The following is a 14,805-nucleotide window of genomic DNA, read 5'->3' as shown; positions in this document are numbered from 1 at the left end:
ATGAGATAGTGTAGTGTACCTTGAAGTGCTGGCTTACACATTTTCAAGGCCAGCAGTTTAGAGAAAAACCTCACCAAATAACTCAAAGTTCAACTCTGCAGTCTCAAAGGCTGAGCCGCCCTTGTGTTAGTCAGCAGCTGGGAGGGTGGCTGCACAGCTCATTAAGGCAGACTAATCAGACCCTTAACCTAAAGAAATAGTCACTGCATCTTATAGAAACTGTCCTTGCCTCATATGCCCTAATGGCAATTAGAAGCCTTAGAAACTTAAAATTTCTCCAGCAAAAAAAAACCACCAAAGGCTGCCTGCACACTGGCAAAGCAGCAAAGGAAAGCTGCTGCAGCACGTCTAGAGAGGCAACAGGCAGTCCGAGCATCCCACGGACCACTGCCACAGAAAGCAGAAAAGGAGTTGAACCAAAAAGTAATTTTTTTTAATATTCCTTTCTGTTAAAAGGAGGGGAAAAAAACCCAAACAAAACTCACATACCACACTTTAAGGTGAAAACAATACGATTGAAAGTGAATTCCCTCTTGAGAATACGTCTTTTGTGATTTTGAGGGGGGTTAGTATTGCTTTTTGTGATTTTATTATCTGTAAAATTCAGGTTGTACCCACAGGGCTCATTCCAAGCCTAGCCCAACACAAGAACTACATGATGGAGCAGCTGACGACAACAAGGAGCCAGCTGATCAATTACAAGGGAAAGCAGACCACTGTTTAAGGCTTGTTTGGGGTTTTTTGTTTGTTTTTCTTTAAGACTTAAGCCTTTTCTATTATTTTTAACCACACCTACTTAAGCCAAATGGCCTTTAACAAACTGAAAGAGCAAATCTGTTAAAAATACAACACACCCTATCTTCAATTAAAGGTTAAGCAAGCTCTCGAATAACACCACTCTTTCTGGTAAAAGCATACAGAAGGGAATAACCAGACTGGACATCCATTATTAATGCAAAGATTAAGAAATGCAGTCGATACCTGAGTATTTCCATTGTGGTGATGCATATAGCCTCAAAGAAAACCTTTAGAAAGCCTGATTTCACCACCATTAAGCATACACACTCACTTGCACACCACCCAGAAAAAGGATCATCATCATCATCATCTAAATGCAAAGTAGAGCTTTGATTAAAAATCACTGCAAATGTTCACAAGATCACGTATGAAGTGTTTAAGAGAACTTTAAAGCTGCATAAGAGGAAGCTTTCCCGAAAGGAAGAAGTCACTAAAACCACCTCTGTCACTCTCCTGTTGACTTCCAGCCAAAGAGCTCCCGACAACTCAATCAACCTCTCTTTCCACAAAAGGATCCTAACCCAGGAAGACGACCTGGAATTTTATCAGTGCTTCAAAAGAGCAAGATCACATGGTTACCCGAGTCCCAAAACTATCTCTTCCTAAAGATACCTATCCACAAATGCACGCAGCAGGAGAAAGTTATCCACAACCAAAACAAACAAGAAACAGAAACAATAAAGGAGCTACAGTTTTACGCTTATTAAAATAACACGTGAACATCTATGTAGCAATGCAGGAGCTATATTTGGTGATTTTGATATGGATATTTACTACACCACTTTACTTCCCCAATCGAAAAATTCTGATGCTTTTAAAGAAAACCACACACACACCTGCCGGCTTGTCTGTCTCAAAGAATCTACTTGAAAAGCAAGGGTTTTGCTACACTAACATCAACAGGACATAGCTCACCTGCACCAAGTGAGACCAAAATTCCAACTACGTTTTACACCAAACCTCAAGGAGAATACCTTTTCCTATGCTATGGCTATGTACACCCACAGAAACTCCATTTTGAGCGCTACCGAGAGGCAAACAGCCACCAGCCTCACTTTCTGAGCGTACAAGCGGTACCTTACTGAAGACGTTGTCTAATCCAAAGAGCTTAGTATGCGAGGTCTGGATCCTGCCAACGTTTGCACATGCCTAACCCGATGCGTATAAACAGGGATTACTCACATGCTGGAAGGTAAGTACATGAATAATAAGCATGTTCATGAATCAGCAATTATGTGCAGGTAGAATAAAAAGCCAAGGCGAAAGGAGAGGGGGTACAAGAGGCAAGGAAGTTGTCACAAGGCATTTATAATTATAAAAGTGAATGGTCCCAACTGGATATTCAGGAAAGCTAACTCAGAAGTAAGTTTAAAGAACGTTAGCTTTGAGGGTTTGGGGGTGGGGAGGAGGAGAGTTTCTTGATTTATCATCCAAAGACGCAATTAACTGCCAACTATGTAAAAAGTCTGCCAAAAAGCAACCTTTAGACTGCCCCTCTTAACCCAGCCCCCCCAACTCTCCAGCTGAAACACTTCATGGTATTGCATTCCCACTTGCTTTCTCCTGCTACAGGCCAGCTGCGCACCTGGAAAGCTTCTGAATCAAGGCAATATGGCCTATTCAAAATTTAAAAAAAAGAAAAAAAATTAAGATTTTTCTATAATACAAATAGCAGCTCTCCAGAACAAACTAATTAATGCTGTGAACAAGCAAACTGCTGAGCAACTCAGCCCAGGAACTGTGAAATTATAGGCTTCAGAAGTTGTGAGGAAGAAGGTGGAGGTTATATATACATATGAAATAGTCTGCTCTTAACTTCCTCTGACACCAGTTTGGGTATGAAAGGCCTTCCAGTTGTAGTTAAGTTACTCTGTATTGCCCAGTAATCATACACTGTCAAAACAAGTTTCCTTAAGTGTTCACTGCAAGCAGCCAAGCGCTTCTGTCAGGTTCTTCAAGGTCCACCAATTCTAGGTACCCCATCTACTACCATCAGCTTCTCAAGCCTGCAAAGAGTGCCCTGCGGAGAGCAGGCTCCTCCTGCACAACAGCTTACAACCGGAGTTCCCAAATTTCACCTTTTTGGTATACCACATACAGCAAACGCTGCACGCTCTGGATTTTGAACTGGTTTCTAAGCTATAGCACTATGGGCCTCCTTCAACGTTTTAGCAATTCTATCCTGCATCGACAATAATTATTATACCAGAATAACACCGAGAACTCCATAATATGGCCCTTTTGGAGGAGCTGGGCTCCAGCATTCAAGATGCACTAACAGCGCTCGTCTCTTCAGGGGACGGCACCCTTCCTTCATGCTTTCATTACAAAAGCATTGCTCAACCTCAAGCCAAAGCTCAGTCAGTGCGACATTTCCAGCTCCTATATAGGAATGTTTCAGTTCTAAATTACCACCATTCACAAAAAAAAAAAAAAAAAAGCAGCCAATCACTTGCATCTTGAAGGTCACAAATAATGCTTCAGCATTGACTACCCACTGTAATTTGGAAAGTCTCAGAAGCCTAGATGCCTCAGACTTCATAACTCAGCTCTTTTCATATAATGTTATATGCACTAACAAAACAAAAAAAAAAAAACATCTAAACCACCCAACAACCAACAAAACATCTCAATCAATACTATGAACAATTCACATACAGAAATGTTTTCAATGTATGTATACAGCCTTTTATGATTGTTTATATCTCAACAAAAAATAACAACTTCCACCCAGAACCACCACACTAACACCCAAAACATGCTGGGGACTGAACAGCTCTGAAAGATGAAACTTCTGTCCTTGAGATTTTACAGCAGAAGAAATTGTTAGAAAACAAGTGAAAAGTAGAAGGAATTTATCAAGATTTACTGGTATCTTTCTATGACCAGGGTTTTGAATAAAGAATTGTAATGCTGTAAAAAAATAAATGACACAACGATTGGGGACTGAAGGGAGAAACATGAAGACATTTAACAGGAGCAAGGGAAGCTAAGAAGCAAATTGAAAGAAACAAAGGAAAAACAGTAACTGGTAAAAGCAAACAAGCACAGGGAAGGAAGAAAAGAAAAGGGGGAAAAAAAAAAGAAGGAACACTTAGCTCAAATTGCAGGCTGGGAACAGAACTGGAAAGCCCAAAGTCACTACCCATGTGGTGGCTGTGGTCTTCACTATCTGGACCAGAGGTCCAAAACTCACAGCAACCAACATTTGTTAAAGCTACAAGACAACGAGACGGAGAATGGTAGTTAAATCAAACTAAAGATCTGAAACCTCTGAGGCAATCTTTAGCTTTAACAAGTAAATAAAGAGCAAGTTACAGAAAGTTGTTGGCTTTTTTTACTGATCATGCCTGAAAGTGAAATTTATGCTTCTATTTCAGGGTACTCATAGAAGTAACAAGCTTAAAGAACCCCCCAAAACCACATCAGTCTCTCCTCTTTTCCGCAATATCATAAGATACCAAGTCCTGCATGTGTCCAAAGCAATTTGATAGCTGCATGCACTGATACCACAACCAAATTATTATTATTCATTTTACACCGATGAAAATGACGTCCCCGTGAGTTTACTGTGGCCAGCTTTGTTTCCACCCCCTCCCTGAGCACAGCAAAAACGTAATTGAGAACTGCCACCCTTGGGATTTGTGAACTACTAAAACACACGTTTCCTTCTTTGGGATCGAGAGCTTGCTTCCATTCACTTACTGCTAGACATTTCATTGGGAATACCGCTCCGGACACTTGCCGGAAACCTTCTGCATATTTTTAGCCTGGCAATTCCAAGAGATACCACAAATATAAGATCATCAGAAGACACAGGTACTGCAGAACTAGCACTGGGTTATTTGATCAAGTTTAATTACTGCTCAGTGCTGCCAAAGACCTGTATTTCTCCTAACGTGACTTCTGAGCACTGCCTGCTTTTTCATCTGCACAATTTAAGAAATCCTGTAACAAGGCTTGTGAAGCTACCCTGGGGACTAATAACAGGTCTGGAAAAACCCAGACATACTGCTCTACTTCACCCACTCTTCAATTTTCAGCGATGGAAGGGAGCGTAAATTGTACTTAATTGCAAAATTGTCAGTTCGGTCCTTGAGTCAGTAAATTAGGCTTTTACAACTTCTCCTCATTCTCCCCTCTCTCCCTTCCCAGGGAGCGCACGCTTCCAGCATTATTTCTCGTCTCTGAGAATTTCTACTGTCTTCTTCCCCAACCTCCCCCCACAGCCTTCCAAGCCCCCTTTTCATCTCACGTGCTCCTACAGGACACCACAGCCCACCTCCACAGAGATTCACAGAATCATTTAGGTTGGAAAAGCCACTGGAGATCACCCAGACCAACCGTTAGCACAGCACCACCCAGGCCACTGCTAATCCATGTCCCTAAAGTCTCACACCCTTCCTCCAGACAGTCTCTCAGCTCCTCACTAACTCAAGTTCTCACTCCTGCTCGCGAGCTCCTCCTGCCCATCACCAGCCCGCATCCTGTGGGGACTGGCCAACACTTTCTGGGGGACAGGGAAGAGAGGGCACAACGCGGGGGGCACCATGCAGAGACCCCAGCACCAGCCCCGAGCAGCCACGCTCCCAGCTCCTCAGGGACAACCCTGGAATTACTGTGTTTCTTGTGGGTGTCCTTGGCACTGCCAGCAAGAGAAGTGGATCCCAGCTCTCCATCTCCTGAACTCACACATCCACAACTTGCCTTTTGCGTTTGTTTTTAAATACGCTGAAAGGCTTTGCAACATTTAAAAGTAAACTTTGTGACTTCAAATCCAATACTGTCTGAAAAAACTCCTTTATTTTTATATTGAAGCAGAGGGAGGAATTGATATAAACCCTCTAAGAGCTGTAAAAGTTTGAATTCTAACGTTTCCCTACTCCTATAAATGCCCACATTTTCTTTTTGGACTGGAAATTAACACTTGATTTCTGCCCAAATACAGTTAGAAAAATAAGTCTTATTAAATAACAGAAGGAACATGTTCCAAGTCAATCTACAACCATCTTCTTTCGTTCCTATCCCCTTAAAGGCCTTTTAAAAAATGCTATCGATTTGGAATTTTAAATTTTGAAGTTTTAAAACTTTAATTCCAGTCTTGAAACTGTTGGATAAAACACCTCTGAAGACTAACATGCTATGCTTTTGAAATCCAAAATGGTGCTAAATCCTTACAGTAAAAAAGCCATTCTGTTACGGTTCAGCTTCCAGACGCACGCTCGCCGACAGCAGCTGTACGGGTACAGAAAGGTAGGAGACCAACTGCTAATATAAAAGGAAACCATGAACCTAAAAGTTTAATAGCTGTGAAACCAGCACCAAAGTTTTTCAAGTTCAACAGTCTAACTCAGCCTGAGGATCAAGCACTAGGAGCACCTTTGTAGCCCCCCAAATTCATCCCAAAAACAAATTACAAGCCTGAAAACACAATTAGCCTTTTTGCCACTTTTTTTAATATTGCAAAAACACAGGTAGAAAGCTCTATGTTATCTGAAGCGCTCTAAAGACTACACAGTTTCATGAGATTTATGTTCTAGCCCTTTAATTACATTTAAAAGAAAATACACCTTAATGTTACTTGTCACGATGAAGTATCTTCCACTGTATTCTTGCCTTGGACACATTTTATGTCACAAGATTCACATTGTATCAACTATAAGAATGAAATGTTATCTGTTTAGCAAGATATCCAAGAGATAACCGAATGCTCAGAAGTAATGTATTTCCACATTTAGAAGGGATATGTTCTTCTACCAGGATACAGGGTTTCTCCCGTGCACAATGGGGGTATCTTGCCAAATCAAGTATTTAATAATAATACATCAGCCCACCCACCCACCCCCCCCTAAAATAAATAAAAGCACCTGGCACACCACTTAAGGAATTAATCCTTGTGCAAAATACTGGGGGATTTTAAATGAGCCCAACAGTTACTTCACAGGGACAGAGCCGATTTCTCATGTAAACCTTTAGGTAGAAGTGTAGTGTAGTAACCAAAGGTCTTACTCCAAGAAGTGAAGCCTCCGATAGCGACTAAGTGAAACAGAGCAAATGGCACTTCGTTCAGCTTCTGCTTTGACAGAAGGCAGTTTCCTGTTCAATTTCGCACGCTGTTTACTAACACTGTTGGGCATACTACTCTCAAATTGGATACAAAGTAAGCTTAAAAATAAACATTTCATGGGAGAAACCGTCATCCACAAACCACTGTACAGCCTTAGGTGTAAAACGAGCAATTACAAGCTACTATAGAAGACATATTTAAATCAGGACTGAACTGGTGGAAATTCTACAAAGAAAAGCAAGCTCTTAGTAACAGAAAGGCAGTTACCCATACTGGCAGTCTTTCCAGGGGTAGTAGGTCCCCAGTTCTTTCCCTCTAGCAGTCAGACCAGCTGTTTACTTCCCTCTGTGTTCTGTCGATAAATACTTATAAAAGTGTCAGCTCTACGTTGTCCAGCCAACCACGAGAACTGTTGGTATAAATAACAGCCTGAGTTTCCCTCTGAGTTTACGTTATCACCTTTGAAGTCCAATAGGAGGTGATACTTAACACGAGGAGGAGGAAAACACAAAGTAAAACAAAGTAATGGTACATGTTGTGAATGCTAAAACGGAAGGAGAATCACTCATGCTAGCGTAGTGAGCAGGCTGTATGCTGAATTCTGCAACTTTGAACAAAATTATATTGCTGATTACCTCCCCATTTCCCTCACAACAGCAGCATACTGGAAAAAGAAAGATGCAAACAGCACTACAATAGGTTACCGGTTACAAATAATTTCCATTTCCAACAAGCATTCAGAGGACATACTTTACATTAGCCTCCACTTCGAAACAATACTAGAATTAAGTGTACACCTGTAAACTGTCATTTTTTCAGATACTAACGGTCATTTAAAAAATTAATTCAGTTGCATAGGTTCAGTTAAAGGGATGTTTAAGATACATATTTTTTTGCCTTTAAGAATGGAGGCTTTTTACATCAAATACCCTGAGGACTGTTCCACTTAAGTACTTTAAATACAGACTCCAACAGTTCTCCTTGCTACCTTGTTTACAGCTGGCTACTAGATCCGACGAACATCAAGTGACTTGACTCATCCGCCTTAAAGATCCCCAGTGAAAAGGAGGAAAAACTCCTAAATGGCACCAGAAGAGCAGACGAGTGGTCAGACTCCCTACAGGGAGGTATTACAGTAAAACCCAATTACACCTGAATACAGGTTCAAACGAGAACATTTCTACTGCTGTTACCCTCAAACATTAACTCTTGGCGTAACACACACAGGACAAAGTCGTGCACAGACAAGGATCCTTGACAGGCATTCAGTGGGCACACAAGCAGCCTCATGACTAGTTAGTTACCATGAGACCTCCTCAGGAGTGTAAAGTTGGAATATACACAACAACGTCTGAAGGCTCGGGTCCTTTACCTTCCTAAGTGCGTGACGGTTTATTCTTAATCTCACTGTTAGCAATCTGTTGTGCACTAATCTGTAAACACATTTATCACAAGGGCAACAAAACCGTAAGCTCTCAAAGTTAGCTCTTTACTACTACCCATAAATGAAAGCAATAAAATTTTCAAACCCATTGCACCAGGGGAACATCCTTCCCCACACAGTTGCTAATTTAACCCACCACCAGCCTCATGAATGTGTTCAGTCAAGGAGGATATAGTTCATTTTGCCAATCAAACTACTTATCCCTTGAGAGCTCAGTGTTGCGAGACAGTTTGCAATTCCAACTTGTATTTTAAAAATAAAAAGTATTACTATATCCATCTTTTACTTCACTTTTTCCTGTCATTCATGTTTTGGGGTTTTTTTACACCTTTGTTTTTAAGGCTGGGAAATGTTAGCAGCCTGGTATCATTAATGCATCTTCCCAACAAGACAAGACTGAGCATTAATCTAACCATAGAAAAACATCATGGGTCCCATTCTGAAAGGCAGCGAGTGCCCTCATCTCCCATTGATGTCAGACCACATAATGTTAGGAGTGTTGAGGTCTATTGTTCAGTCCCATTTTTCCCCATCCTGTGGGGTCCTGCCGTATATTCATTAGAAAAGGCCATACACGATAATACACTGATATAAACCAAAACATAAGTCCCTCATGCATTTTTGTGTGTTTACCAAACTCCTAGCATCAACAGCGTAATTCAGAATACATGCAACCGCACACACAAGCAGTATTTTCCAGATGGAAGAAGCTCTTGCAGGGGTTTGTCTTCCTGAAGAAATGGTATAGCTTCTAAAATCCAGGAAGCCCTCCCAATGCGGTTCCTTACGTAAACAGGTAGGCACTCTGCAATTCCCAAATCAGGTAACAAAAGCAAGAAGAGAAGCCACATTCCTGAATCAGGCAACTGAAAGAGGAAACCTAAACATCACCTGGACAGCCGCATATTCTTTAACCTGAAATCTGTAATACAGAATTACTACTTACTTTAATTGAAGTGTTTCTCATCTGGAAACACAGCCGCACTTAGAAGGCCTTGTGTTATTACCACCGAATCTTTATTATTGCTATTTTAAAGCCTGGTATTGTGCACACAGAAGTAGACCGTGGTTTGTTTTGGAGGGGAGGAATAGGGGAAGACCTACGGGTCAAAGCCCAGCTTAGCTAAGCAGCAGGTTTACACTCCAATTCTTCTCCTCGGGATGTGCAATTCAAGCCAACTGTTTTCCCGTCCTAACCACCCAGCCGAGTTACAGCGCTCGAGCCTCCAACGAGCGCGTTTATCCGGAGAAAAACAGTGTCACTATTTATTCAAAGGCACATCTGCTGGCGCCCGGCCAGGCAGCCCCTGCCAGCCGCCCGGCTTGCAGCGGGGACTTTCCGTTCTGCCCGGGCAAGAAGCGGGTGCGGGACACCCCCGGCGGCCCCGAGGGGCTCGGAGAAGGGGGGGGACCCCTGTGGGTACGCCTCGCCCCGGCCCCAGGAACCCGCCGGGGGGGGGCGGCTCCCACCGGCACCGCGCAGCGCCCGCCGCTCCGCGCCGGGCACCGGGGGCAGCGCGGCCGCCGCCGGGGAGGGAGGGCGGGCTGGGGAGCCCGGGGCGTGTGTGTCCCACCCTGGGAAAGGGGGACCCCCGCCCGCAGCCTCCTCACCTTCGGGAGCGGGGGGCCGCGCTGCACAGCCGCTCCCGGGCCCCTGCCCCAGCGAGGGTGGGCGGGAGCAGCCGCTGCCCCCCGCTCCCCCCCGGCTCCTCCTCGCCCCGCGCCCCCGGCCCCACTCACCGGCCGTCTCGGCCGGCGCCCCCGCCACGCCGTTCAGGTAGAGGATGGAGAGCAGGTGGGGCTGCGTCTTCTCCAGGGCCACCCGCAGGTCCTGGAAGTGGTCCCGCTCCTTGGCCAGCAGCAGGGCGATGAGCAGCTCGGCCTTCCCGCCGCCCGCCGCCTCCAGGTCGCGCAGGTCGCGGGGGCCGAGGGCGCCGGCGGCCTCCAGCAGCTCCACCACCTTGTCCACCTCGGTCATGGCCTGCGCCAGGCTCTGGCGGCACTGGGCGAGCAGCTCCTTGTGCTTCGGCTCCATGGCCGCGCCAGGCCAAACTTCGCCCCGCCGGGGCCGCGCTGCGCCGCCGCCCCCCGGCCCCGCCGCTCCGCCACCGCCGCCCCCCGGGGAGGCGCGGGGCCGAGGCGGGGCGCAGCCAGCCGCCCTCCCCCGGCAGCCGGCGCTTCTGCAGCGGCCCCCGGCCGAACTTCGTCCCGGGGAAGAGGCGCGGAGCTGGGGCAGGAGCTGGGCCGAGGGCGGCTTCGCCCGCGCCTCCTCCGAGCCGGGAGCCGCCGCCGCGCTCCCCCTCAGGCGGCCGGGGAGAGCCGCCGCCAGGGGCTGCTGCTCCTCTTCCTCCTCCCGCCGCCTTTCCGCGCCCCCCGGGCGGCGAAACAACTTCTCCTCCTCCTCCTCCTCCTCCTCTCGCCGGGAGCCAGAGGCGCGGGCAGGGCGGCCGCCGCCTCCCCAGCCCCGCTGCCCCCCCGCGGGGCAGCCCGCAGAACTTCTCCGCTGCTGCAGGCCGCGGGCGGCGGGCGGGCGGCCTCAGCGCCAGGCGCCTCCTCGCGATCCGCGGGCGCACGCAGCCATGTTGGTTGCACAAGCTGCCGCCTGCGCCGAGCCGCCGCTGCGGCAGCGCATTGCCCGCCCGCCCGCTCCGCTCCTGGCCGCCCCGCCGCTGCCTCTCCCCCGGCCCGGCCCGGCCGCCTCCCGCCTCCCGGCCGTCAGTCAGGGGCTCCCCACCGCCCCCCGAGGCGGGCCGCTGGGGCAGGGCCCTGCCCGCCCTCCCGCCGCGGGCCGGCCTGCGGGAGCCGTGCCCACCTCCCGCCGGGGAGCCGCGGCAGCCGGCCCCGGGGCGGCTCGGCGGGGAGACAAAGGCTCCGCGGCGGCGGGGCGGGCGGGCTCCCCCGGGACTGCGGGCCCCGCGGGGGGCGCCGCCTGCTGCCGGGCACCCGGGCGGGCAGCAGCCTCAGCCCTCGATGCACCCTGAGCCGGGAAAAACAAAACATCCCGGTCGTAACAGGCAGCTGGGGCTCGGGCCGTGAGAATGCACGGAAAGGCGAGTTCGCAAACCAAGGAGCCACACGTGAGTAACAGCTGCTGGCTCGTCGGACCCCCAAAAGCCGTTTCATCGGCGTTCCGTGAGCCACCAGAGAGCGGGTGATGTACCAATCGAGCACCCATGTTTTGTTTAGCAAGAAAAAGGGAGAATCACAACTTTTCTGTCCGAAGCAGCCCCCCAGCATCACTGCGCCCAGCGGTGCCTGGCTCTGGCAGGGAGCGGGCGGCAGCGCGGCCACCAGCCATTACAAGCTTCAATTCATGCTTTTTTATGAAAAGACTTGCCGGTGTGTTTCTGATACCCCGCAAAAACAATGGTGGCTGTAATGACACAGAAAGAGCGCCGCAGATACTGTATTAACCCCACTACACCCAGTACCTGAACGCCTCCTGCCCGAACACTTGTGTGCTTTGTTTAGTGCACAAGGGGAAGCAATTGTTCCCCAAAATTTTCTGTTAGCACACCCATTTGGAGAACTGGCGTGCCAAACTGATTCAAGTCATGTTACATAGCTGAACAGACAAGGACGGTGATGTCTCTCAGATGTGAAAACAGCCTGGGGTTACGTGCATAATCATCGTATGCATTCTGCTGCTATTAGTGGAGGCAGACACAGAATAAAGGGACTTGGGGATTTTTCCTCAACCTTAAAAGTCATTATTTAAAAAAATACTTGAAAGTACGGCATAATTTTGAAACAAGTTTTTTCACGTTTGGGCCATTGTTACTTATGCTCTTGTAGATTCATTTCTTCTAATTTGCATCCGTGGTTTTCTTAGCAACTGCCTTTACTAGACAAAATACACAGAGATTAGCTTTGCTGGCTAGTGACTAATGTAAATTCCTGCAACCTGCGGTCTTTCTAGTCCATTTAAATTTATCAGAAAAGCTGCCTATTTCTCTCCAGTAAGTTGGGCAAAGTTTAGCCAAGTAAAGTGATCGTACATTCCAGAAATATTGGTTAACACCGGTATGCATTAATTGTTGTCTTTCACTCAGCAAAACAAAATAGAAATAGACCACAGTGAAAAACTACCAGTGAGAAGTGCAACCTGCCTTGTGTCACCTCGTGCACAGCCATCGCAGCCACCACGCTCAGCCCGTGCCAAGGCGGTCAGTCCCCTTCCGTGCCTGCAACGGAACGTCGGGCGAGTCATTGGGCAACTGAAAGCTTTCCTAAGGCAAATTCATGGGGAGACTGAACAAAGATGGCACAAATTGTTCAAGCATTTCCCAGTTGTTAAGGCTTTGTCATCTCAGCGGTCCTTTAACAGTATTTTTTTATCGCGTGTTTTAGGCTTAGATGGTTTCCTGTCAAGAAAAGGAAACAAAGAAAAGGTAAAGAAGAAAAGAACCAAATTTCATTATGGGGCATTATGAGGAGACCTGTACTTCAGATCTATGTGACAGTCCTCTGCTACCTGAAATAACAAAGAACAGTCTTGGTTTCTGTCCCCTGCCTGCCTCAGCGCTCCAATAGGCGCCCTGCACCCGAGCCTGCAGTAACACAGGCTGACATTGTTCGGGCAGGGCACAGCTCGGGTATCTTGAGTCCCATTCCAAAGTCTAGAGGGAGGTGTGCCTTGGCAAGTGTTTGCTCTGGACTCCATTTACTCCTGCCTTTCCCAAATGTGTGTCTTAGTCCTTTGCCTTCTCTTCCAAACAAAGCGTCAGTCTCCTCATCCTGCGATGCCTGCCTTGCCTTTTGCTTGCAGACCTGCGTCTCCCATTGCCATTGCTCAGATCGCGCCAGGTAGGAGGTAAATCCCTGTCGTGTTGGGTTCCTTTCTTTCTGGCAGTGCAGTCTCTTAGACTCCATTTTTCTTGCAAATGCAAGTCCTCTTTGCTCTCTGATAAATTCAGACAAATTCCTCTCTTTCATGGGTCCAGCCGGCTGGCAGTTGCCTGTATAAGAGAGGGACCTTGCTGTTACCTCAGTCGCCTGGCTCAGTATAGACCTTCCCAAGCAAGTGCACAGAAAGCCTTCATAAAGCTTAGGCATATATGTCATCTTTGAAGACTCAAACCATGAAATGTATGCAAAATTATTTTGCCAGAAGTTTATGTAGTGGCCAAAATTCAGATCATCACAGGACCCTGGAATCTACAATCCTACTGCCAAAATAAGCAGCAAACCCAATGTTCAATTAATTCCTTCCTCCCTGTCTCCAAAAGCAAAAATAAATAAATAGGCAAAACCTTTGGTTTCCCCACCAAGTTTTCAGAAAAAAGAATATATCTGTGGAATAAATTTTCAGAATTAAAATCTAAGTTAATAAAAGACAGATCCCTGAAATGAATTGAAGTCTACAACTTGCACAGACTATGCAAGAATCAACCAGGTGTTTATCATAGTACCAAAAGGCAGGCATGTGGGGTTTTTTGTTTTTTCTTTAAACCAAATAAAAGGAAGGATTTTTAAAAATGTAATTAAATCGGAGCTTTGACATAGGACGTCACGGGTGCTTACGCAAAATTGGATTCGAACCACAACTTGACAAATTACCAGGGTGGGTGGGGGTGGGGAAGATCAGTAGATTTTTCTGAGCTTTGGAGAAGCTTCCCAAATCTTTTATACTAAGATTTGGAAACTAGGCTACTGAGGATGTATGGTTTTGGGCATTAGAAAAAACACTGGGTTTCTGAAAGAGCGTATCAGGCTAGCCTGTGCAGTCTGGGAAGCACATTTAAGGGACAAGATAGGGACATGGAGGCAGAAATCAGGGTTATTTTTATGCCATTTTGTATCTTCTTTTCAGAAAGAAAAGGAGAAGCACTAGTGTTCCATGCAGAAATGGAACCTTTCAAATGCAGATAAAGCATCCAAAGCTTAAGAAAGTAGCAAGACCTTGGGAATGATTTTCAAAAGCAGAAACTGGAATTTGAAAAATCAAGTTGGGTATTTGCTTGGTACATCTGCCTCTGAAAAACCTCCCTCTGAAGATTTAAGATGGGGGCAGCCAAGTACTTTCAAGTCCTTGTCTTGCAGAATTTTCTGCTGGGAGGACAGGATCATCCGCAGCACAAGCATTAGGTTTCAGCAAGCCACAGTATGAAGACTGTTTCTGTTATAAGTCCTCAGAACTCTGCAGTATATGAAATCCCAGCAAATTCCACAATATGAACTACAGTACCAAAAAAAAAAAAAAAAAAGAAAAAAAAAAAAAGATTAAGATCAGAATCAAAAGCAGGATTCAGCCTCTAGTACAAGAAGATTTTGTTCCCGTAATTGCCATTACACCTTTTTTTATTATGCAATAACCATCATGCTTGTGTTTGCAAGCTCAGCACATTCCCTGAAATACAATGTTGTGTCATACGTTTGCATTAGAAACTAAAAAGAGATTCAAATTCACATAATCCAGCATATAGTTCTTCCCGTACAAGTCTATCTTCCATACAGGTCAGAGAGCTTCAGACTGAAACCAAGACGACTCTGAGCA

General features: G+C 46.4%; 1 protein-coding gene across 3 annotated transcripts in view; it reads right to left on the bottom strand.

Moving 5' to 3' along the window:
• DLG5 (discs large MAGUK scaffold protein 5) overlaps window positions 1-11,350 on the bottom strand; it is a 109,808-nt gene extending 98,458 nt beyond the window's left edge. Inside the window, exon 1 of one of the 3 annotated variants that reach the window (XM_056351840.1) lies at window positions 10,050-11,350. In XM_056351840.1, coding sequence (XP_056207815.1) covers window positions 10,050-10,344 — 295 coding nt within the window. In that variant the 5' untranslated portion in view covers window positions 10,345-11,350. The remainder of the gene's footprint in view (window positions 1-10,049) is intronic. The other 2 variants (XM_056351837.1, XM_056351839.1) reach the window with 2 other exon arrangements.
• Between the last annotated feature and the right edge of the window lie 3,455 nt (window positions 11,351-14,805).

Source organism: Falco biarmicus, chromosome 9 (genome assembly GCF_023638135.1).
Source record: "Falco biarmicus isolate bFalBia1 chromosome 9, bFalBia1.pri, whole genome shotgun sequence".
Classification (NCBI taxonomy): domain Eukaryota; kingdom Metazoa; phylum Chordata; class Aves; order Falconiformes; family Falconidae; genus Falco; species Falco biarmicus.
This window is presented reverse-complemented; position numbering and strand designations above follow the sequence as displayed.